General features: G+C 53.4%; 1 protein-coding gene across 1 annotated transcript in view; it reads left to right on the forward strand.

The window, feature by feature from the left end:
* The window catches only part of KDM5B (lysine demethylase 5B), a 49,730-nt gene extending 27,454 nt beyond the window's left edge, over positions 1 to 22,276 (forward strand). Inside the window, exons 11-27 of the mRNA XM_053912620.2 lie at positions 722 to 903; positions 1,120 to 1,282; positions 3,499 to 3,618; positions 4,743 to 4,937; positions 7,160 to 7,341; positions 7,460 to 7,584; positions 8,351 to 8,501; positions 8,640 to 8,754; positions 9,104 to 9,459; positions 10,428 to 10,566; positions 13,007 to 13,186; positions 13,694 to 13,852; positions 16,802 to 17,287; positions 18,559 to 18,670; positions 19,415 to 19,569; positions 20,673 to 20,993; positions 21,481 to 22,276. Of these exons, the coding sequence (XP_053768595.1) occupies positions 722 to 903; positions 1,120 to 1,282; positions 3,499 to 3,618; positions 4,743 to 4,937; positions 7,160 to 7,341; positions 7,460 to 7,584; positions 8,351 to 8,501; positions 8,640 to 8,754; positions 9,104 to 9,459; positions 10,428 to 10,566; positions 13,007 to 13,186; positions 13,694 to 13,852; positions 16,802 to 17,287; positions 18,559 to 18,670; positions 19,415 to 19,569; positions 20,673 to 20,993; positions 21,481 to 21,618 (3,279 nt within the window). The 3' untranslated portion in view covers positions 21,619 to 22,276. The remainder of the gene's footprint in view (positions 1 to 721; positions 904 to 1,119; positions 1,283 to 3,498; positions 3,619 to 4,742; positions 4,938 to 7,159; positions 7,342 to 7,459; positions 7,585 to 8,350; positions 8,502 to 8,639; positions 8,755 to 9,103; positions 9,460 to 10,427; positions 10,567 to 13,006; positions 13,187 to 13,693; positions 13,853 to 16,801; positions 17,288 to 18,558; positions 18,671 to 19,414; positions 19,570 to 20,672; positions 20,994 to 21,480) is intronic.
* The last annotated feature ends 1,613 nt before the right edge of the window (positions 22,277 to 23,889 follow it).

Genomic DNA, 23,889 nt, shown 5'->3' on the forward strand with positions numbered 1-23,889 from the left:
GGAGAGAAATATTGAGCGAGAGGAACACCAATTGGTTGCCTCTCGCATGCCCCTAACTGGGGACCTGCAACCCAGGCATGTGCCCTGACTGGGAAGTGAATATGTGACCTTTTGGTTCACAGGCTGGTGCTCAATCCTCTGAGCTACACCAGCCAGCATCAGACCTACTTGTCTTTGAACTTTAAGGTTTGAGTCCATTATTTTCCATAGTAGCCAACTCCTAGGAAGGTTTCTGTCCAGTAAGAAGTCAGAGGGTGTTTTTGGTAAACTGTTGGAAATCTGACACATGAACAGAGAAGTACATAATCATATGTGCACAGTTTGATAAATTTTCACAGCCCGAACACAGCTGTGTAACCACCCTGGAAGAAACAGGACATGACCACATTCCCCCAGAAGCCCCTCTTCTGTCCCCTAACAGACTGTCCTGACTTGCAACCAGGGACTTCACATAAACAGGCCCATGTTGTCTTCTCTTCTACAGCCAAATAGAAAAGAGACGCATACAAAATGCATGCTGCATGAGCCCATGTATGTAAAGCTTAAAGTAGCAAAAGCCGTCTATGGCGTCCGAGAGGTTGGCATCATGGCTTCTCCCGCCTGCTGCTCTCTCAGTTTTATTTTGAAGGAGACTCTTTTTCACACATCTCTTTGAAACAGAATTCTGAACTGTTAGCATGATATAGCTAAGCCTTTCACGTTTTTACTTAATGTGTTCTAGGAATATCTGGACAGTGGCTGGAATTTGAACAACATGCCCGTGATGGAGCAGTCTGTTCTTGCCCACATCACTGCTGACATCTGCGGCATGAAGCTCCCCTGGTTGTACGTGGGCATGTGCTTCTCTTCGTTCTGTTGGCACATCGAAGACCATTGGAGCTACTCGATCAACTACCTGCACTGGTAGGACGCCCGCTGACCCAGGAGCAGGGTGCAGGCTGGCGGGGACCCCTCCCACCCCAGCTGTGTCTCAGCTCAGCCCCGTGTCCAAACTGTACATGTCCCTGCTTGGCCGTGTGTGCTGGTGATTTTGTGAATGTGTGTGATCAGAAGAAACTACTAAAAGTCCATGCTTATGCATTTTTTGGACATTGATTAATCTTTATAACGTATTTCCAGGGGTGAGCCGAAAACCTGGTACGGCGTACCCGGGTACGCTGCCGAGCAGCTGGAGAACGTGATGAAGAGACTTGCCCCAGAGCTCTTTGTGTCCCAGCCGGACCTGCTGCACCAGCTCGTGACCATCATGAACCCCAACACCCTGATGACGCATGACGTGCCCGTACGTGCTCGGCCAGCGCCAGCCCGGCCCCCCTCTCCCCCCAGGGCTCCCTTTTCCTAAAGTGCGTCTGGCTATGTTTTCCACTGTGTGACTTGGCAGTAGAAGGAGCTGTCTGGTGTGAGTCAATACCACGTTGCTTGGGGATTCTCAGACACTACAGAAACTAAGTCGTTGCCACTGGTAACTAGATTGCTAGGCATCCTCACTTTACAAGTCACAAGTGTGACGCTTTTCTTTTCATGTCCAATCCTGTTGTTTCTCGTCCACTCACAGGTCAGGCAGCCGTCACCACTACATGCTCTGCGCCGTAGTTTTTGTTTGTAACTCACTCCACTGCAACAAAACAAAAACCTAGAACACACATGTCGTTTCTCAGTATAAATACTGTGAGGACGGCCAGGTTCTGTTACGATTAGACCTGAACTCTAATGTCCGAATCCTTCATGCTCTGTCCGTACTTTAAAAAAATAATTTATTGAACCTACTCAATCTTACTTTGAATGATGGACTGAAATGGCATGTTTGGTGGGTCTTGATTACATTACACCCTCACCCCTAATTAAGCTTATTTTAAAAGAAAATTTATTTTAGGGTCTTAAGCTTGGAATTAGGGGTTCCCACTCTAGACCGAAAGGTGCTGTGGTGGTGTTTTCTCTGAGCTTTCTGTGAAGTGACGCTTACTCGAGTAGTGGCTTCCTCGTGGAGAAGACACTGAGGATCCTGGGGCGGGGGGTGAGGTATACGAAGCTGCAGAGCCTGTTCAGCTGAACCAGACATAAACAGTGCATTTCCAGTGCAGGTGGGAATTCTTGATCTTGCTGTGTCCTGACTTGTATGCTTTTGGGTCCAGAGGCCAGTAATTGGGGGCAGGTAGAAAGGACTTCTTTGAGGGATCATAAAATAGCTTAGAAAAAAACGACCAGTCACTACCAAAATACCACCAGCTCCTCATTGTTGGTATTACCCCCTTGTACTGACTGCCCTTTCTGATTTGTTGTGAGTGTCTGGCCCTGGCTGTTTAATAACTGAGCAGCCATGTGGGGTTCGACTTCGGCTTTTCAGATCAGGTGAATGAACTCCCGCCTTCGGGAGCTCACACTGGACGAGGAGAGACAGACAGTGAGAGGATGATGTGACTTGATGGCGGGTCAAGTGGGAGGCTGACCCGTTACTCTGGAGAACCAGGGCTCCAAAACGATGTTTGAAGTAGGACTTGGAGCTCTGATGAGGACGGAGTATGTCCGGGCAGACACATGTAAGGAATATGTAAGACAGTTGGGCGAGAGGAAGAGGTCCCTGTAGAAGGAGCCACGCTCGTGTGCAGGTAGCGGCCTTCACTTTGGCCAGTAGCAGCACCTGAGGGGCGTTTGCAACACAGGCTGAGCCCCACTCACTGCCGGAGTTTCCTGTGATGTTGGTGTGGGTGGAGCCTGCGAGTGTACGTTTCTTAGAAGATCCCCCACGTGATGCTGCTGTGGGTCTTGTTGGAGAACCACTGATGCAGATAGAGAATTGAAAACTCATCTAGCTGATGTTATCATTACATAATTATAACTTCCGCCAGAGGATTTGCGTGTCTAGAACAATACAGGTGTTTGAGTGAGGGTGCTGGGAGTTTAAGTCTGAGCCCAAATTGAGGAGAGTGATGTTCTTGAAATAGTGTGCAATTTCTTTCGTTGGTCAGCGATCCTATTTTGGTTTAATAAGGTAGAATATTTTTTTTTTTTTTAAGATTTTATTTTTAGAGAGAGGGGCAGGGAGGGAGAAAGAGAGGGAGAGAAACACCAACGAGTGGTTGCCTCTCACATGGCCCCTGTTGGGGACCTGTCTCACAACCCAGGCGTGTGCCCTGACTGGGAGTTGAACCAGCAACCCTTTGGTTCACAGGGCGGCGCTCAGTCCACTGAGCCACATCAGCCTGGGCTGATAATGTAGCAATTCTTAATTGTGGCTGTGTTTTACGGAGGTGTGTCCTGACACTGGATATAGCCGAGTGTGTAACGGGAGCCATGTCATGTCGACTTAGATCCTCGCCAGCCCCGGTGGCCAGGGCACCACTCCATCTGGTGGTGGACTGTGGTGTGGCGGTTTGTTCTCTCCTTTTCTGGCTCACTTTCAACTGGTGGAAAGTTACCCCTTCTGAAGAACCGACTGATAGTATGTCCAGATTGTCTTCTGGGAGAATGTCGCTGAAAACCTCCGCTGTGTCTCCGTAGGTTTACCGGACTAACCAGTGTGCTGGGGAGTTTGTGATCACGTTCCCGCGCGCCTACCACAGCGGCTTCAACCAGGGCTTCAACTTTGCTGAGGCTGTGAACTTCTGCACTGTGGACTGGGTATGGGGTCAGGGCTTCGTGGGCCTTGCACACCAAGTTGGGGGGAGTGCATTGCACCCATCATATGTGTAGTTGCTTAACCTGTCGCTGCTCAGGAGGCTGATCTGCACATTGTTGGCCCTCCACGAGGCCAGGCGCTCTACCGCGTTGTAAATCCAGCCTGTACTAACTGAGCGCACCGCCGGGTTCAGGGGACGGTTTTGTTCTTTTGTAGCAAGACTTGAGGGAAAGTGTCTCCCTCAGCGCATTTTGGCTGAAGCTCAGTGTCTCATTGCAAATTGATGACAGTTCCAATTTTAAGCCTGTTCCGCACAAGCCCCGGTTGTCCAAAACAGCTACTTCTAACGACATATTTGGTTTTAGTTACTTTGGAAAGTAGGATATTTTAATATTGGTATTGGTACTTTTCGTTTACCTAAAAAGAACTGTCTGGTGTTAAGTGCGAGGTGTTAGATGAGTCGTAACTTTGTTTCGTCGTTTTTCTGAATAACGATACTGCCTGTCTCTGCAGTTATTCTGTTAGTTTTGGAGCATTATTGTCCCTAAAGTAGGGGAGCCATGTCCCGTTCCGCACAGTTGTTTCAGAAAATGTGTAAATTCATGATTCTGATTACATTCTTTTTTTAACGTATTTTTTTTTCTCCCCTCTTTTAACGTATTTTTTAAATAACTTATTTTTCTTTAAGATTTTATTTATTTATTTTTAGAGAGGGGAAGAGGGGGAGAAAGAGAGGGAGAGAAACATCAGTGTGTGGTTGCCCCTACTGGGGACCCGGCCTGCAACTCAGCCATGTGCCCTGACCGGGAATCGAACTGGCAACCCTTTGGTTCACAGGGCAGCATTCAGTCCATTGAGCCACACCAGCCAGGGCTCCAGCTAGATTCTTGTTGTGGGCAATAATGCATTAGGGTTTTTTAACCACTTCTTAATGAAGGCACTTAATATGCCAGATCTTGGAGATGTAAAGGTCTAAAAACTCCAAGGCCTCTCAGAGTCTGCTCCGAGAGTTGATCCGTGATGCCTGTGGCCCAGGTGTGATCTTGGGTTGTTTTACGGTGAAGTTCAGAAGGCTTTGGAAGTAGGTAGGAGGACGGTTCACGTGTTTTCCTGTCTTTGGGCGCAGCTGCCGCTCGGCCGACAGTGTGTGGAGCATTACCGCCTGCTTCACCGCTACTGCGTGTTCTCCCACGATGAGATGATCTGCAAGATGGCCTCTAAGGCTGATGTCCTGGACGTCGTCGTGGCCTCAACCGTACAGAAGGACATGGCCATCATGGTCGAGGACGAGAAGGTGCTGAGAGAAACCGTGCGTCAGCTGGTAAGGCTCCTGGAATCCCAGTATCGTGGTGTCTATTGGGTGTGACTTAGTGAAGTTCTTAGGCACTTCGCTACCACTTTAAGAAGTCGCTCCTTAATCTGATTGCCTTCAAGACCATTTGTTTAATGGCTATTTAGATCCAGTGGACACATTACCCTGTTCTCATCTGCTACCTGTACATGTGTCTCTTTGGTGAAGGGTCTGTTTAAATGTCTTGCCCACCTCCCTTTTGCTGGATTAAGGTGAGAGTTCTGTTTGATGTGGATAGCAGGTGGGTGTTCTGCAGGTACTTTCTCCTGGTCGGTGGCCTGACTGCATTCCCTTCGCAGTGTCTCTCCAGTAGCAGAAGTGTTCCGTTTTGATGATGTCCAGTTCATCAGTTTTCCCTTCCATGGATCTGTTTTGTGTGTTGTCCTTAAGAAACGTTTGCCTGACCCAAAGTCTCAGAGATTTTCTCCTGTGTAGTCGTGTAGAGTTCCTAGCTTTAAGTTTTACATTTAAATCTTTACTTCATCTCAAGTAAATCTTACTGACGGTACAAGGTGTGGGTCAAGAGCATTGCCTTTGCGTGTGGCTGTTCCGCTGTTCCAGCGCCATTTCTTGAAAATCCTCTACTCGTCCCGTTGAATTGCCCTGACACACTTGTTGGAAATCATTCCCTGCACACGCCTGGGTTGGTGCCCGGCCTCTGTCCTCATGCCTGTGTCTGCGTGTGCCCTCGCGCTGACGCCGCGTGGTCTCACTCTGCGTCGGACAGTCACTCTGTCCGACAGGCCTCGAGATGAGGTGGTGTGAGTCCTTCAGCTTTGTTCTTTTTAAAGTGTTTTGGTGACTTCAGATCCTTTTCTTTTCCACATAAATTTTAGAACTAGCTTACTGATTTCTGCCAGAAAGCCTGTTTTGTTTGGATTTTGACTGGGATTCTGTTTAAACGTGTGGAGAATCTGGGGGGGGAACTGACCGTGACACCATTGAGTCTTCTGGCTCATGAGCGTGGTGCATCCCCCCGCTGTGTGTGGGTCCTCTGGGTTTCTGCCACGCAGGATTTTGTAGATTGCCGCATACAGGCCTTAACACCTGTTTTCTTGGGTTTATGGCGATGTGTTTCATGATTTTGGTGTGTTTGCTTCGTTAGATAGAGTCCTAGAGCCTGTTACGGATCAGCAACCATTGACTCTCCTTCCCCAGCATTTTGCAGGTTGGGACAACAACGCCCAGAGGGTGTCGGTGCCTTTCCAAGGCCTCACATTAATAATGGTAGATCTTTTAGAACTTTGAGAGCTGATCGATCCTTCCAGGTCGAAATTTACAAATTAAAATTGGGTGAACTGTAAGTTTCATTCTCAACTAAAGTCAATAAAATTGGTGCTTCGTCTCATTTTAAACAAAAACTTCAAGCAACTCTGTTGCAAAGTCCTTTTTAAAGTTCATCTGTCTGTTGGTGAGCAGGAAGGGAAATGGTCAGAAGGTGGAAACACAGAATGAGAGAGTAAAACAGAGGAGCCCGATGGGTCCTGAACTGACTTGACTCTCAAGGTTGGATTTGGGTCCAGGTCCAGATAAGGAGGACAGGTGATGAAGGCAGGCCTCTCACCGACAGACTGGATCGTGGGAGGGGCCGGATGTCAGGGGTACACACTGCAGTTGAAATTTCCCGGTTCGAGACTTCTTTTTCTTGACACGTTTTCAGGGAGGGTGTGCTGGGTTGTGACTTCAGTTTCCGCTACCCCCACAGATGACGGGACCCCTTCAGTGAGGTACCTTTTCATGTGAAGGGCTCCTGGACCCCCAGGCGTCTCCCCAGTCTCGGCAGTCTCTGCACAGGAGTCTGGCCCATGCAGTCTTCTGTCCTTTTCCTTGTTGGTCTGCTGTGTGGACTCTCTGGCAGTACCAGTCTGAAGCCCCGCATAGTATTTTCTCAGAAGTAGAAAGTGCATACGTTTCCCTTGCTCTTACCTATACCTACAATGTGGGCAAGGCCACTTTGGAGTCAAATAAACAGCTAACATCCAGTTTTATCGTCCTGTTAACCACTGTTTTTATATTCACGTCAAACTTTGTCCAAAAACGGGTCCTCACTAGACAAGGGAAGTGGCCTGACTCCGTGTTTGCTGGGTCACTGTTACTTCGCGTTCCGCACAGTGCTGACCCTGCACTCTCTGCTGGGGGTGCCAGTGGGCCACAGTGGGCTCCAGAGGCCTCTCACGCACACTGTTCTCTAGGGAGTGATCGATGCGGAGAGAATGGATTTTGAGCTGCTGCCGGATGATGAGCGTCAGTGTATAAGATGCAAGACGACGTGCTTCATGTCCGCCATTGCCTGCGCATGCTCTCCCGGCCTGCTCGTCTGCCTGCACCACGTGCGGGAGCTGTGTGCCTGTCCGCCTCACAGATACAAACTGCGGTGAGTGGGAGGAGTGGGCGGTTTCCTGCAGAGCACACTGGCTCCTCAGTGAAGCTCCAGGGCCGGAATGTTGAACGGAAAACATCTGATTTCCTCCCAATCCACACCTTTTTTGCAGATACAGATACACCCTGGATGATCTCTACCCCATGATGAACGCGTTGAAGCTGCGAGCAGAGTCTTACAATGAGTGGGCCTTGAATGTGAATGACGCTTTGGAGGCAAAAATCAACAAGAAGAAAAGTAGGTGGTACCCGAGGCAGGACTGGCTGTGATGAGGCTGTTAGTTAGCGGTAGCCCAATGGCTCTGTCCCTGTGCGCCCCACGCGGCCAGGCTTGCAGCGCACCTGTCGAGAAGGGGAGGCACAGGAGCAGGCGAGGTGATGCGGGTGCTGCCAGCGAGGGCCTGATGCAGAAGCTGTGCACGGTCGTGCACTTGACTGAGACCGTGTTGTCGGGAAGCAGAGGGACCTGCACCCCTCTGTCTCAGAGAGCATCATTCCCGTTTTACGCTGCGCCTCAGAAAAACTTGGTTTAACGAGATGTCATGCTGAGACAGGAGTCTCTGAGGTGCTGGTTTCTGTCACTCGTTCCGTTCAGCCTCCTTTCTCCTGCTATTACCTTTGAAAGCCACGACTTCCTCCGTCTCAGTGTTTTCTCGCTCTCCACACCCTCCTGCGTTTCGGGGACAGGCGCGGCGCCACTGCCTGTGAGCCCACTAGTGACTGCCGGCTGCAGGATGAAATGTAGGAGGGAAGTTCAGGCCCAGCGAGAGTTTGCATTTGCTTTGTTTCGACAGGTCAGCTGTTTATTTAATGTGTAAACATTTCAGGTTGAAATGTTGCCTTTTAAACAGAAAACTCCACATTGATGGTCGCAGATCTAACTATGTAAAGCATTGCAAGCACTTACAAATCAGAGCTGATGTAAACAGCCTCGCTTCCACGCTGCCCTCCAGGAGCAGTGCGCGGGGTAGGCCCACAACAGGCGACCTTTTCTCTGTCCCTAGGCCTTGCCAGCTTCAAGGCTTTGATTGAAGAGTCTGAGATAAAGAAGTTCCCAGACAACGACCTTTTACGTCACCTTCGCCTCGTCACACAGGACGCGGAGAAGTGTGCCTCCGTCGCACAGCAGCTGCTCAACGGCAAGAGGCAGACCAGGTCGGGGCCTGGGCTGAGAGCTGGCCTTTGTGGTGGTGGACTTGGGCCTCTCCTCCTGTCCTGTGTCTGCCACCCTGGAATCTGGGAATGGGGAATGCCTGTGTTCTCACTGGGCTTCCTCGGCCTTTGTCTTTGTAGATACCGATCTGGTGGAGGAAAATCCCCAAACCAGCTCACGGTGAGCGAGCTCCGCCAGTTCGTGACCCAGCTCTACGCTCTCCCGTGTGTCCTTAGTCAGACGCCGCTGCTGAAGGTAGCTGTGGAGGCTCCTGGGCGTGTGCTTGGTCGTCCTGCGTTTTGTAAATCAGTTGGGTTGACGTGAAGGGTGGGCGTGTAAAGATGGGGACGGGCCTTCTGAGAAGAGGTAACGGTAGACATTTCTATGTTAAAAGTGACCCCCAGCTCCCCCGCGCAGGGGTGTGCAGCAGGGTGTGTCACCAGTTGCAGCGTCAGTGGGCTCAGGTGTTGCCTTGTCATTCACATTGCTGCTGTGACCCAGTGAGGCGGAACAGCGTCATGTTGAGTGTGCACAGAGGGGTCTGCATGTGAAAGAGGCCGATTACTGAGATCACTGTTCTGATGCGATGAGCTGTGTGTTCCAGGATCTTTTGAGTCGTGTGGAAGATTTCCAGCAGCAGAGCCAGAAGTTGCTCTCTGAGGAGATGCCCAGTGCTGCTGAGCTGCAAGAGTTGCTGGACGTCAGCTTCGAATTTGATGTTGAACTTCCACAGCTTGCTGAGATGCGTGTCCGTCTGGAGCAGGCCCGTTGGCTAGAGGAGGTGCAGCAAGCTTGCCTAGACCCCAGCTCCCTCACTTTAGATGACATGAGGCGGCTCATTGACCTGGGCGTGGGCCTGGCCCCGTACGCAGCCGTGGAGAAGGCAATGGCGCGGCTGCAGGAGCTGCTCACAGTGTCTGAGCACTGGGACGACAGAGCCAAGAGCCTCCTCCGAGCCAGGTGAGGAATCTGGCTGCCACCTCCCCCAGGGAGGGTGGGGTGTCCGTCTCAGCGCCCAGCGCGGGCAGGGGCAGGTGCTCGGCAGCTGCGGCGGTGCAGGTAGCTGAGCTGTTGGGACTGCTGGGAGTTGGGCTGAAGGAGACTAATAGGGAAATGAGTGATACACGTGGACAGGCCTTTTCTAGATTTTCTGTGTGATACCATCTTTGAGAGAAAACAGACTTTGCAAATACGTGGAAATGTTGTTCCAACTTGAGTTAATGGACGGGACCCCAAAGGGTCCTAAAGAGAGTGTCTGAGCTAGCATGCTCTGTCCTGGAGAGCGGAGGAGCGTGCCCGTGCTGCTGCTCAGGCGCAGCCGCGTGCGTGTCTGTGCTGGAGGGACAGCCCCGGACTGTGGCGGCCGTCTGAGGGTGGGACCGGCCCGGTGTCCTGGCCTCTGACGGGTCTGTAGTGTCCAGCCGACACAGCATAAAGCACAAAAAGTCACCTAAGTTGTAGACACTCTCCATAATCCTAGAATCGTGGTCACTTAGGAGAGTGCACAGATTTATCACACTGTGCTCCTGGCATGTTGAGACCTGAGAGAACTTCAGTTTTCTTAGTGGAGCTGTCGGGGTCCTGATGGTGTGTCTAGGCCCACGCAGGAGAGGTAGAGAGACGAGGGTAACTCGAGAGCATTATCCCTAAGTGAGCTGCGAGGAGAAGTTTGTGGTGTACCCGTGTGAAATGAGGAGTAAGTAGAACTTAAATACTTCACTGGTTCGTTTGCTTTATCTTAGCTGCTCTTAAGTCTTGGGCAGCCATTTGAATCTTAATTAATTGGATATGTAGTAGTTGTTGCCATTTAAAGAAATTACGTGCCATACTGAATTCCCTTTGAGATGATTTTTCTAGTTCTTTGGTAAACCACAAGGAAGCTGAGCCATCACACACAGCGCTGAGCGGTTGACCTTTCACCTGTGTAGGCCTCGGCACTCCCTGAGCAGCCTGACCGCGGCGCTGAAGGAGATGGAGGAGATCCCTGCATACTTGCCCAGCGGGGCGGTTCTGAAGGACTCGGTGCAGAGAGCCAGGGACTGGCTTCAGGAGGTGGAAGCCCTGCAGGTTGGTGTAAAAGAACAAACAAACCTGAGTGTGTAGCTGTGTCCACTACGGGCAGTAATTGAAAAATTGGGCCCTGACTTTGGCTCAGTGGATTGTGCACCAGACTGTGAAGCAAAGGGTTGTTGGTTCTGTTCCTGCTCAGGGCGCAGGCCTGGGTTGCAGGCCAGGTCCCCAGTAGGGGGCGCGTGGAGGGCAACCACACATTGATGTTTCTCTCCCTCTCTTTTCTCCCTCCTCTTCGTGATCCTCTCTAAATATAAATAAATAAAATCTTTAAAGAAAAAAAAGGTGCAGATTCAGCCCAGGTACGTGATCGCATGGCCGAACGCGGTGACAGGGCCCAGGTGTGTCACCAGGCAGTAGGGGCTTGACCAGAAGTGCCGCCCATCCTTCCAGAAGAAACGGAGCGAGTTGCAAAGTAATTGTCCAGAGCGAGCAGCACTGAGTATGGGTGGCCCTGCGGGTGAGGAGTCACACTGGCTGGCAGCGACAGTGAGGCAATGGGGTGTCCCCGCTGGTCAGCTGGGTCTTTATTGGAAAAGTGGTTGAGGGGGGAGCGTCTTCCTTATCTCCTCATCACCAAAACTGAAAAGTCTCAGGGACCTGTTGAGGGAAAAGATCTTTGAATTATTTAATGGTCTGTGTTTTAAATTTTAATTTACGTTATTTTTGAGCCTGAAGTTGGTTTGTTTTTTTGAAGCCACAAGAATTTAGGAATAAAGTACCTTGCTTTATGAACATTTCTGTTGTTTAAAACGATGCTAATTAATCAGTGGCTAACAAGAAATGCCAGAAAGGAAGTTTTGTCTAAACCTTTGCAAGAAAACATCTGGGCATCTATTCTACTTCGTATTGTGTGAGTAATATTATTACGTAATTAAGGAGTGAGCCCAGCTAGCCAAAGACTGGCCACGGGGAGTATTTACTGTTTGTAAACTTCCCTGGTGGGCGCTTTGGATGCAGGCTCTTGTCAGCAATTGTTGGAACTCTGGTGGTGAGTTTGCAGCACGGTCCCCCTTCCCTGCAGCCAGGGGAGGGGCACGCATGTGGTCAGAGAGGCAGGGTGTGGCTCTGTAGTGTGGATACCACACTGCTGGCTGTGTGCCTCGGCAGTGCCCAGGGGCAGGTCCGGCGGTGACAGCCTGGCCGTGGTTGCGTTCTGCATTGAGGACCCACAGGCCTGCATCAAGGAACATCTTCGTGTCTAGTGGACTGTTGACTTGAGAGTGTTACCCGGTGTCGTGCTCCACCCAGGGGATGTCCCTGCCTTTCTAAGCTGAGCAGCACAGGGGCGGCGTGCGGTGTGAGGTGTCTTCTCAAAGTACCCAGCAGGACAGCTGTGCCTTTTAGCTTCCGTCCTGCAAGGACAGACGTCAGAGCAGTAGAACAGCAGCCTGCCTGCTCTCTGTTCAGTCTTCCCCAAAGTGTCCCTTACGGTGGTGTGTCTGGTTTAGGGCTGCATGTTGCGTCTCGTTGGCTACCTCCCTTTCGGCTTGTTTTCATCCTGGAGAGTCCTGCCCGCCCGATGTTTCTTGCCACTGTCCGGAACGGTCACCCTGTGGTGTGTCCGCCCCTGCGGATTTCTCTGCTTATGTCCTTGCGCTGTGTTCTGTCTCACGTGTTTCCCGCGAACTGCAAGTGGGCATCCAGGCCTGGACGGAGTCAAGTTCAGCATTTTGGACGGAGTACCTGAGAGCGCCCTGTGCTGCTGCGTGTTTGGTGTTGCGTCTGGTCAGGAGATGTCGGGTGTGCCGCGTGGCTAACCAGCAGCTGCGCTGCCCCTCCAATCCCCACCCCTCACCCAGTGTCTTAGCCTCCCAGTCTGACTACGTCATTCTCAAAACATGGTCCCAGCACCACCTGGACACATCAGAAATGCAGGTTCCTGGGCCTTCCCTGGGGATCTGAATCAGAATACCTGGGCTTTCGTGGTGATTCTTACTGTGTTCCAAAGTTTGAGAAACAACCAGCTTTCTCAACTCATGTTAGTTTCCTGAATAATGTATTCTGAGTTACTTTAATTTGTCAACGGTAAGTAGGTTGGAGCAAAACTTTCTTTTGTTGCTTTTATTTTTGTAAGTCATTATAAAGTCTTTTGAGTTATTACAAATCTACGTTTCTGTTGAATTTTCTTCAAACTGCCCGTGGCATTCAGTGTGGCTAGTGAGTTTCACAGGACGTAGTCAGAATACGGGGGCCCCAGTATGTGTCGTGGTCACAGTTGTTTCCTTGGGGCTAAACACGAAGCAGGCTCTTCAATTGTTTGCTGAGTGAAAGAACACGCCCCTCCCATCCCCCCACCGTTGGTGGGTTCTGTCAGAGTCTGTCTGACTTTCACTCGCTGAAGTGGTGGAGTATGCTGAGTGTCAACTGGGCTTTTCCCGCTTTGCACAGAAGCACCCTTTTCTCTAAGTCACTGTGATTTTTCTTGATTTATCAGGTCGGAGGCCGTGTGCCAGTGTTAGACACACTGGTGGAACTTGTCACTCGAGGCCGCTGTATCCCAGTGCATCTAAATTCCCTCCCGAGACTGGAGTCGCTGGTCGCTGAGGTCCAGGCCTGGAAAGAGTGTGCTGCTAACACATTCCTGATGGAAAACTCCCCGTACTCGCTCCTGGAGGTGCGTGTGCAGCCCCTGAGGTCCCATGGAGACCCACGATTTTTTCAGAGCCGGGAGATCCTTCTAAGCTTCTAGTGAGATTAAAATCTGCAGGTGTTTGGTGGACACGTTGGGGATAGCATCTGATGTAAGGAAGGACTCTTTTCTCATTGAAGTTCCTCAATCTGTTAAGATTGGACTCTCACCACTTGGATTTAGTAAGCCTGACAGGGGTCTCCTCCCCTCTCATAAAGCACCATTGCTGACTTTGTGTATTTTTGTAAGCTGACGCCAGTCATGTATTAGGGCTAGTCAAAGTCAGTGCTTTGTGAGATTTCCTTCTTTCTCCTTCTTTCCTTCCCCCTTTCTTTCAGAGGAGAGTTGTCCGTCTCAGGGCAGCACGGTACAGATGAAATGTTAGACGGGAAGAACTTGACGTCCTTCCCACTGCTCAGCGCTGCCTCTGGGGCTTCCTTGCCCATGCCCGAAACCCGCATGCCAGGGGCTGTGCTGTGTTGCACTTTTTAGGTGCTGTGTCCTCGCTGTGATATTGGCCCTTGGGGATCAAAGAGGAAGCAGAGAAAGTTTAAGGAGCCCTTGCCCAGTGGGAAGAAGAGGAGCAGCAGGCTGGAGACTCTGAGCGACCTGGAGAGGGCCTTAGCGGAGAGCAAGGAGACGGCCGCGGCTGTGCGTATGGGCCCCTCGCCTCCTTCCTCTGGTGGTGGGGAGGGCAGCTCCCACCCCCGCCTTGTTCACAGGGTGTTGGGAAGGCAAGCAGAAGAATAATGTTAAAAATACTCAGTTTTACCAAAAAGAGTTTCTGGAAATTGTTGAAAGTGGAAATTTTCCATGAAGGATGCACAGGCAGGTGGGGCACGTCCAGCGAGGGCCTCCCAGCACCGGTTCATCAATGCCTCTGGGCTGGGTTGGGGTCCTGGGTGCTGATCTGGACTCCAGGTGGGGCATGTTCAGTGAGCACAGCATCGGGATAGAGGGAGGCAGCTCTGTTGTTTGGAAGCCTTTAAAATTTTTTTTTAAATTAGTCTTTCTCTCAGCTAGTGCCCTGGAGGTCCGTGGGTGTCGGTGCCAATGGCAGGGTTTCCTTCCTCTCGTGGCTGAGTGTGTTCCAGTGTGTGAATGCGCCACATCTCCTTCACCCACTCCCCGTCGGTGGGCACTTAGGGGGCCTCCGAGTCTTGGCTGCTGGGAATGACGCCGCTGGGAACGTGGGGGCAGGTGGCTCCTGCAGCGTGTGCTTCCTCCGGGGAAACGCCCAGACGTGGATGGCTGGGCCCCGTCGCCGTCGTCCTGTTCTCGGCGTTCGGAGGAGCTGCACGCTGCTTCCCACGGTGGCTGCGCCTGTGCACAGCCCCACCCACAGTGCACGAGGGCTGCCTTTCTCCCTCGTCCTCGCCAGCACTTGTCGCTGCTTGTCTTCTGATCACTGCCCTTCCGGCAAGGGTGAGGTGACAGCTCGCTGTGGTTCTGACTTGGGTTTCCCCAGCGAGGGTGACGCGTGCCACCTTCTCACGCACCTGTCGGCCATCTGTGCGTCCTCTTGGGGAGAATGTCTGTTGAGATTCTCTGCTCGTTTTAATTGGATTGTTTGGGTTTTTTGCTGTTGTGATATATGCGTTCTTTGTGTAAGTTGAATATTAACCCCTATCAGATATGTCACAGGTGGCAAACACCAGGCCCGAGGGCTAAATCTGGCCCTCCACCTTGTTCTGTCCCGTCGGGCACCTTGTTTCGACCCGGCGGCAGTGCTGAGCTCCTTGTCCCTAGCTAAGGAGTAGTTACATTTATATAGTCCTAAAACTACATTTGGCTCTTTGAAGGCAACCGCGAGGCTGATGTGGCCCCCAGTGAAAATGAGTTTGATGCCCCTGAGATACATGACTTGCTAGTACTGCCTCCGCTTTGGTAGGTGCCTTTTGACTCTGCTGATGGTTTCCATTGGTGTGCAGAAGCTTCTCAGTCAGATGTGGTCCCACCTGGACAGTCTGATAGCGCACAGCACTGCCCCTAGCGCAGGGGCCACCTGCTCTGCCTCAGGTGGGGCCTCTTCTTCCCAGTCTCTTCCTTGTAGTTGCTGCCTTGTAGTTGTGTTCGATGTGGCCTGGATTGATTTGCATATTCTGACACAGCCTTTCTTGGGCGTGTTTGTACGTTCATTCAGTTCTGATCAGACTCTGCTGCCTGAGCCTCGTTCTGACATTTTTCAGGGGCTCCTTTTCCTGTGATGTCTGTGGCTCGTTTCCGTGACGAGAGGCCCCATCTGCTCAGAACTTGGCATGCCGCGTGACGTAGCAGCTGAGCCCTGCTAGGTTTGTAGGGGAGCTCCGAGAGAGCTGTCCCCAGTGTCCCTGACCCCACCCACACGGTGCATGGCTTCTGTTCACAGAAATAAATGGGCGTTTTCCAATGCACCAGAGGTCTGTTATCTGATGCACTCGTAGGCCTTTGTGTTTCTTCCCCAACCCCACCTGCACACCTTTCTTCTCCAGTCCACGAAAAGAGAGTGCAGAGCTGGTTCTGGCCTTAGGACTCAGGCCTCATCTGGTGAGTCACGACGGAGCTGGCAGTGGGCAGACGTGGTGATCAGGAACAGTTCCGGCTGTGACAGATGGAGACATTGAGGACGTGGGGATAGGCTAGGGGAACGGTGTAGTTCCTGTGGCCCATTGCTTTGGAGTGTAGAGGGGACGGCTCAGCCATCAAAGTCTGTGCCTCCTCCGTTTGTTCGTGGAGAGGTCGAGGAGCATGGTGGCCCAGCCTCTGGTTGAGGAAACTGCAGCAAGCTGAGGGTGGTGGCAGCTGGCTCCGGCTTAGCCTGTGCTTTGAACTAGTCACCTTTAGACTCAGCCTGGACTGACTGAGGTGTGCAGGTCCCCCTGGACAGCTCGGAAACCCTGTTCAGAAAGGCGCCCAGCGTCCCCCAGCTGCTCGGTGAGAGGTGGAGTCAGTCTGTGTTTTCAGGTCACTGCTACAGGTTAGCTGCATCAGCACTCTGCTGGGACACGGCTCTTGTTTCACTGGAGAGGAAAGACTTCCCAGTGGGAGGTGCTGGCCGCTTCCTGCAGGAGAGCAACCCGTTTCTGCCTTTCCCCCGTGCCCCACTTTGCTCTGTCTTGCCCGTGTGCGTAGGCATGAGAAAGGTCTGGCCCAGCGGCTCCTGTCGCCTGTCTCCACACGGGAGACAGAGAGAGATGTGGCCGATGGCTATGTGGAGGTTGGTCCAGGGCACCTTTCTGCCTGCAGCTAAGGAGCAGAGAGCAGAGGGGACTTTAGAAGTGAGTGCACGGGGCGGGGGAGTGGGGAAAACCTGTGTCTTTCAAGGGAGGTGAATTTTTTAGGAGGTAAATGGGCAAGGAAGTTAGACTTTCCAGAAGTGGTGCACGTGAAGTAATTGTTCACAGGAAGCGCCAGACAGCGTGTTCAGTCACACGTCTCTCACCTTTGCAGCCCACGAGATGGGCACTGTCATCCCCGCCGGGCCCTTCACCGCCAGGGGGTATGTCACCCAAGGCCCAGCGCTCGCCTAGCAGAGCCAGGGCCTGAGTGTAGAGTGTGTGCTCTGAGCCCAGGAGGCAGCCGAGTCTGTGACGGTGCCCTCGGGTGTGGGTGTTTTTGCAGATGGCGGCCCTCGGGGAGGCGCGCCTAAGGGAGATGGAAGCCCTACAGTCGCTGAGACGAACCAATGAGGGGAAGCTGCTGTCACCTGGCCCAGATGCAGAGACGAAGGTCTGCCTGTGCCAGCAGGCCCCCGCTGCCCCGATGATCCAGTGCGAGCTCTGCAGGGACGCTTTCCACACAAGCTGTGTGGCTGCCCCCAGTGCTCCACAAGGCCCCCGCATCTGGCTCTGTCCTCACTGTCAGCGGTCAGAGAAGCCTCCGCTAGAGAAGATCCTGCCCCTGCTGGCATCCCTGCAGCGTCTCCGTGTGCGCCTTCCTGAGGGGGACGCCCTGCGCTACATGATTGAGAGAACCGTGAGCTGGCAACACAGAGCCCAGCACCTGCTGTCGTCGGGGAGCCTTGCATCTGTGCACGACCGCCTGGGCTCTGGACTGGCACACACCAGGTGGCAGGCCTCGGCCGGACGGGCGCCAGAGAGCAGCAAGGTGAGCCCGAGCCTTCCTGTGCTGGTGCTTGGAGTCTGCTGTGCTCTGCTCCTCCTCCCTGACTGAGCCCTGACTGAGCCTGTAGCGACCTGCTTTGCAGGCCCCATGTCCCCACCGTGTGGCTTGGGTTTCCTTTGCGCCTGCTGGTCAGGAGTTGTGTCTTGCCCACTGTTTCTCCAGAGCAGGTTTCACATTTCCGTGTGTACATTGTACATAGACTTTTGCAATTTATGTGCGTGAACCCAGACGCACGTTGGATATACGTGTATTTTTTAATTTTTGCCTGTTTTTCCTCTGTTTTTCTCACATAAGTCACTGAGTAGAAAAGGAACTTGTCTTCTGCCCACCGTTGCCCTGGGAGGAGGTGGGTGTGAAGGCCCCAGCACCGTGTGGCTTCAGAGGAGAGGCAGCGCGTTCACACTGTCCGGGACCTTTCTGCCAAAAGCTAGGTTCCCCGCCACCCCCGGAGGGGCAGCCATGTGTGCTGGGGTCACTGACTGCAGGGCAGACCTGCGAGATGGGTGCCAGCAGGGCAGCCTCTGCCTCGCGGCTGGGCTCACCCGCCGGCCTTCCAGCAGGGAGTTCAGCGGGGACACCGACGTACGGTTTTCGTGTGTTCAGCTCTCAGCAGATCAGAGAGCTCAGAAAATCGATGTCTGTCATAGTCCTCCTTTCAAAGCATCTCTGTCTGGGCCTTGGCAATACAGGGCCTGGCTCCTAGCAGGCGAGTCCCGCCTTTATTGCCCAGGGGAGCCGTGGCTGTCTGGGCCGCCCCCAGCAAAGAGTCTGTTTGCTTATGCGAGACATTCTAGGAGTGCGTGCTGGTTAATAAAGGGGAAGGGCACTGCTGTTACTCATGATTTGGGGACAGGGGCGTGTTTCTCCTAGGTCCTTCTGTAACCAGTGGAGAAGGTAGGAAGGTGGGTGTGAATGGCATCCAGCTGGTTTACTCCAGGGGTCCTGTCCGTGTTCTCTGCCACATCTCCGTCAGAGGAAGCTGCGGGCTCTGCTCTCAGGCCCCGAGAACTTTCCTCCCTCCCTGAAGCGCTCTCCCTTCTGGAGTCAGTCCACGTGGAACCCTGGAACCAGGAGGGCCGAAGGCTGGGTGATCTGTATGGACCTGGCTAGAGCTGAGGTCCAGGAGATGCTTTCTGTGTGAGAAAGCCAGGTCTCTCTCTGGGTGCCTGCCTGATTCTCATGCCCCTTCCATCGGATGGGTGGGGCTGTTCAGCCCTGGAAAAGCCATCCTCTGAACAGGTCTCCTCTCGTAGGTGTCTCAGCCCCCTGGCACAGCATCCTTTTCCTCGCCTGGTGACTGGGACGGCAGAACCTCGTACTTGCACTCGCCCTTCTCGACAGGATGGAGTTGCGTTCCCCTCCATGGTTTGTACTTTCGTGTTTTGAGGGCAGAAGAGCAGCCAGTGAGCTTCCAGTAGGGTTTGTTATAGATGGTCAATACTGTGACAAAGACCTTGATCCTGAAATGTCGAAAGTGGTTACCACGTACTTGCAAGATAGAGAAAGGTCTGAAGGCTTTCTGATGCACAGGAAACAAAGGCAGTCTTTCTGTCCATGGCCTTCAGGGCTGAAAGGGTAAGCCCAAGTCAACTGAGAAGTAAATGCAGCATGTCCATCAGAGACTCAGTCACAGGCTCCCTGGTTACCTCATCATTCCAGAGACTTGGCGGGGGGGGGGGGGGGGGGGTACCTAGAGGTGAGCCTCAACTGGGAACCGGCTCCTTCTTCCTGTCTTTACCTGTAAATGATGCCCCTGAGTCCTGCTTGAAGCTCCCTCTCACACTGTCACAGTGGTCCATGCCCCAGGTTCTTCCGTGCTTTCTGTCACAAGCTGTCAAGGCAGAGTGACAGTCGTCTGCGTGTGAGTGTGTGAGGAGGGCTCAGTGTGGAAGAAGTCCTTCCTGCTCACCAGAAGGCGGGAACTCTCGTTTGGGCTCTGCTATACTCACTGGACTGTAGGCAAGTTACATGGGCCTGAACTTCAACTGCATGTAACTTAAAAGGACAGGCTGGTTGTCACCTGCGGGTGCCCCCTGCTGGTGTCACAGGTCTAAATGTGTGTGTAACACACTAGTTGTCAGTGCTGTGACCTGGTCTGGTCTGTGACAGGTGTGAGTCCAGAAGTGAACGAGCTGCTGATGGAAGCACAGCTGCTCCAGGTAGCCCTTCCTGAAATTCAGGAGCTATACCGGACCTTACTTGCAAAGCCAAGCCCTGTTCCGCAGGCCGACCGGAGCTCACCAGTGCGACCCAGCAGTGAGAAGGTGAGTGTCTGGGAGGCGCTGGGTGGGTGGGGCGGGTGGGGTTGTCTACGTCTGTGTGTGCAGTCTGCTGAGTGGAGGCATCTCCCTCCCAGAAAGGGGGGCAAACCGCCCACCTGTGGCTGCCAGTGACCAGGCAGATGCTGGACACCACTTTGGTCCACAGCCTGGCTCCTGGTCCTGCTTTCCAGGTCATTCTGCAAACTTCTTTTTAGCAACATGCTTCTCATCATTTCCAGGTGATAGCTGGAAGCAGGGTTATTTTTGTTCTGTAAAAGAAACAGTAGAGATGAAAATGTAATGTATTATGGGGGGGCCTTTGGGAATAAAACCTTCAAAACTTGAAGATGATCTTGGAGTTAACGTTTAACAAAGACCTGAACTCCTCTGACCGTAGCAAGACAGCCAGTGGGAGAGCAGCATGAGACTGAGGGTGTCCGTGCTGAGTGCTGGTGGACTTGATGGGGGGGGACCCTGGAGAACGGCCTAGGTCGAAGCTGCTGCTGCTGCTTGCTCCAGAGCTGACTGCCCTGAGCGTGCGGCCCTGGAAGCTGTGGTCAGGGGAGGGGACAGGCTCACCAGGGGGCCATGAAGGCAGGTGTTGGCACAGCTGCATTTGTCATCATGGTAGCAGTCATGGGTGACATTCTCATCACGGATGACTTACTGCTCGTGGTCTGTCAGTGCGCCTGCTCCGCTGCAGGGCAGGGACACATGTCCTTCAGGAAGGGAGGTGTGCACACGTCCTCGAGAATTCCGTAGGCCACACGACAAACAGGAGCGCCTGGTGCAAGCTCTGTGGTCAGTCAGTTGCTCGTGGATTTGGCTAAAACAAGAATGGAGGCGTCTGCCTACCTTCTGGTGCTGGTTGGATAACTGGGAGGCTAGTCACGGCTGTAACCTTTTTCCAGAATTCCTTTGGCAGTCCCGATGTCCAGTGGGCCGTCCTGTGGGGCGTGGAGGGGAGGTGACTGGCTGCTCGGATGCAGTAGTTTTCCGCACTGATGGGGTGCATCCGATCTCCCTCACAGCTAGTTCTCGGCCTCGTACATTTTAGTCATAGGCGAACTGCAGGCTAAAACCGAGTGGTCTCATCTCCCATCCAGAGTGACTGCTGCCGCGGGAAGCGAGATGGAACCAGTGGCCTGGAGAGGAAACCGAAGCGACGCCTGGATAGAGAAGGCCTCGCCCGAGAGCGATGGGATCGGGCGAGGAGAGTGCGGACCCCCAGAAAGAAGAGAGTCAGACTGAGCCACCCCACGGACACGGACACTCTCCCGTTAGAGAGCGTGCGCAGCTGTGAATTCGTCCGCTCTGCGGACACACACTCCCTGCCCTCAGACACGTCCCATTCGGAGCAGGAGGACTCTGAGGACGAAGACGCCATCTGCCCTGCGGGGAGCTGCCTGCAGCCGGAAGGAGACGAGGTCAGTGAGGTCTGGGCCTAGAGGACGAGCTCTCCCTTAACTCGGAAACCCTGCGAGCTAGCCCTCGCCTCGCCCGGTCTTTTCCTCCTGCTCACCTGCTCTGAGCTTATCTGAGTGGTCGGCTCGCCCCCACCGGTCTCTGTGCTCGTACCGTCGCTCCTGGGGCTCCTTCCTTTCCTTGAAGACGCTCTTCTTCCCTTTCTCCTCTTCCTGCTCCTCCAGCTGTCGCCGCCCTGGCACTGCGAAGGTGGGAGGGATGCTGATGCAGCGCCCTTGCTTGCCTGTCACAGGGCGGCTCCACCTCTACTCCACAGCAGTCACGGCCTGAAGAGTGGCTTCGATCTGGTGGCTTTGGCTGTTGTGCCAGAATCCCAGTGGTGGGACGGTGGCCACTGGTGGCAAACGGCCGGACTGGTCTGAGGCTGGCCTGCCCAGCTGCGAGCCCACTGTCCTCTGAACGCCCCGTCTCCCTGCTCTCTGTAACCAGGTGGACTGGGTCCAGTGTGATGGCAGCTGCAACCGGTGGTTCCACCAGGTCTGCGTCGGTGTCTCTCCAGAGATGGCCGAGAAGGAAGACTACGTCTGCGTGCGCTGCACAGGGAAGAACACACCAAGCCGAAAATAAACCCAGCACACCCCACTCACTGTCACTCGGGACTCCACCCAGGATGGCTTCAGTTTCTCAGCAAAGCTGCAGGACTGGGGTCTAGACCAGCCTGTACACGGTGCTATTTCTATTCCTTAGGGATCGTTTTTCCAGAACTCTTTGAAAAAAAGAAAAAAAAAAACTAAAAATTTTTTTGACACCTTTTGTATTTTTTTTCTTAAGAGCGGTTTGTGGTGGCTGAGGTTTGAAGTGCTGACTGTTCTGCAGGGTTCCCACCTGCCTTGGAAGGCATTGGAGCGCGCGCCTTGTCCTGCACAGCATCCAAGTCGGGCCTGCCCAGGTGTGCCGGCTGGGAGTCCGACTCGGTCTCAGTGCCCAGAGGGCACCAGAAATTCCAGTAAATCCTCATGGGAGGCTTTTCTCTCCTGTTTACTGTTACCATATTGGGGAACTTATGTTTTTCACTCTTGGGGTTTTGTTTCTTTATCCACTTTTCTTTTTCCTCGTAGACTAGGTTTATTTATCTAAGCAATAACTTCTATGTTGGGTTCAGTGGCTGGAATTAAAACAAACCAAACTTCCAAACAGTGTGTCGGTGCCTCAGCCTTTGGTTGGTGTGCAGACGCAGGGGCCTGGTTTCCAGGGCCACTGAGGAGGAGCGATGCAGAGCTGCGCCGGGGCGGGTGGGGGGTTGGGCAGGGCAGGGGGGGCTCGCCCAGCTGACCTGGGCCTGCTCCTTGCCCCTTCCTTCCTCTCTGGGTTTTCGTTTGTTTTGTTCCGGTAGCTTGTATAAAATGTTGCCGTTTCTATTGTGAATAAACCCTTGGTCCTCTAGAACACTACATGCTGGTTATTTGGAGCCACCGGACCGCAGCCCCTGCCTCCTGCTGCCGGAGGGAGAGGCTCTCCTTGGCCTCTGCCCAGCCAGGCAGCCATACTGCCGGCAGCGGCCCATTGTTCTGGATCCTGCTCCACTGCCTCCAGTCCCCACTAACAAGGGCTACCCCACCGTCTTCAAGGAGTGGAGCCCGTCCCAAAGCCATGCTCTCCCGGAACCGGCAAACGGGCCTCCTCGTGGAAATCACACCCTCACCGTAGGCGTAGGGGGAGATAGCACAAGGGACTCATAAGGCTTGAAAAGCATGGGGTGAGGGGAGCTGGGGAGCCCTGGGCTCTGCCTTCCCCACTCTCCTCTGTCGTCTTGGCTCTGGCGGCTGTCACCACCGTCGGCAGCCCGTCTCCTTTCCCTCCTTGCAGTTTTAAAGGGTCTCTTGTGCTGTGGGGAGGACTCTGGTGAAGGGGGCAGACTCCAGCTGGCTTCTTACTCTCCTGTTGTGAGCAATTGTTTCTCCCACATTCTGTGCCATGAACCTGAAGATGGGCGGCACCAGTGGGTCTTTTAACAAAACGGAAAACGGCCGTCTGTGCCACAGCAGACACAGACACGGAAATGTGCTGGCTCCTCGTGTGCAGCTGACAAGCCTGCGCCTGTGAGAATGGCTCCTGGTCACACTTGCCCCCAAGCTGTGATGTTGCTCCTTGTGGGATGGGGGCTCTAGGGCCAACTCTCTGGAGTACAGTCTGGCCTTCCAAAGTCTTAGAGACCCCTGACATTGGGACAGTGCCAGCCGTCCCCACACTGTTGGGGAAGGAGGCTTACGAGGGGGATGCTGCTATGTTTACCTATGTGGTGTGCACCTCCCTGGCCCCCACTAGCTTTTCTTCTTCACTTGTGGGTCCCACACAGCCCCTGGCAGAAGTGTCTGTGGGTAGGGAGGCGGAGTCTCTGCCTTGCTGGGTGAGGAAAGGCAGGCATGTGTGTGTGCAGCTCACCCCTGCCCAGGTGAGTTGACCTGTTCACGATGATGCCAAGGTTTGAGTGTCAGCTGCCCCCATCACGGTGCGCTGCTGGTCAGTGGTCAGGCTTGGCGCTGTGTTCCGGTTGCTGCCCCGCATGCTGATGCCACTGGTAAGCACGGAGTACGTGTACCTGCCAGTCGGTGCCTCGTGTGTTGTACCCAGAGCAACGACGGGGGGATGTTACCTAAAAATCTTGTGCTGAGTGTTAACTGGGAGGCCGTGTCTTAGAGAAGCACCTGGATGTGGGGAACAAACTGAGACAGCCTGGCACTGTTTTCAGTCCTGTGGCTCCATGAGGAACAGGGAGAGGAGAGGACTGTCAGAGTGGCCCCTGAGCCCCAGGGTGGGAGGGGGGAGTCAGACTTGGGTGGGTGAGTGCCCCAGCCCACCTTCCAGATCAGCTTCCAGTGATTTCTCAGGGAGCCTGCT

The sequence above is a fragment of the Desmodus rotundus genome, chromosome 10 (genome assembly GCF_022682495.2).
Source record: "Desmodus rotundus isolate HL8 chromosome 10, HLdesRot8A.1, whole genome shotgun sequence".
NCBI lineage: Eukaryota > Metazoa > Chordata > Mammalia > Chiroptera > Phyllostomidae > Desmodus > Desmodus rotundus.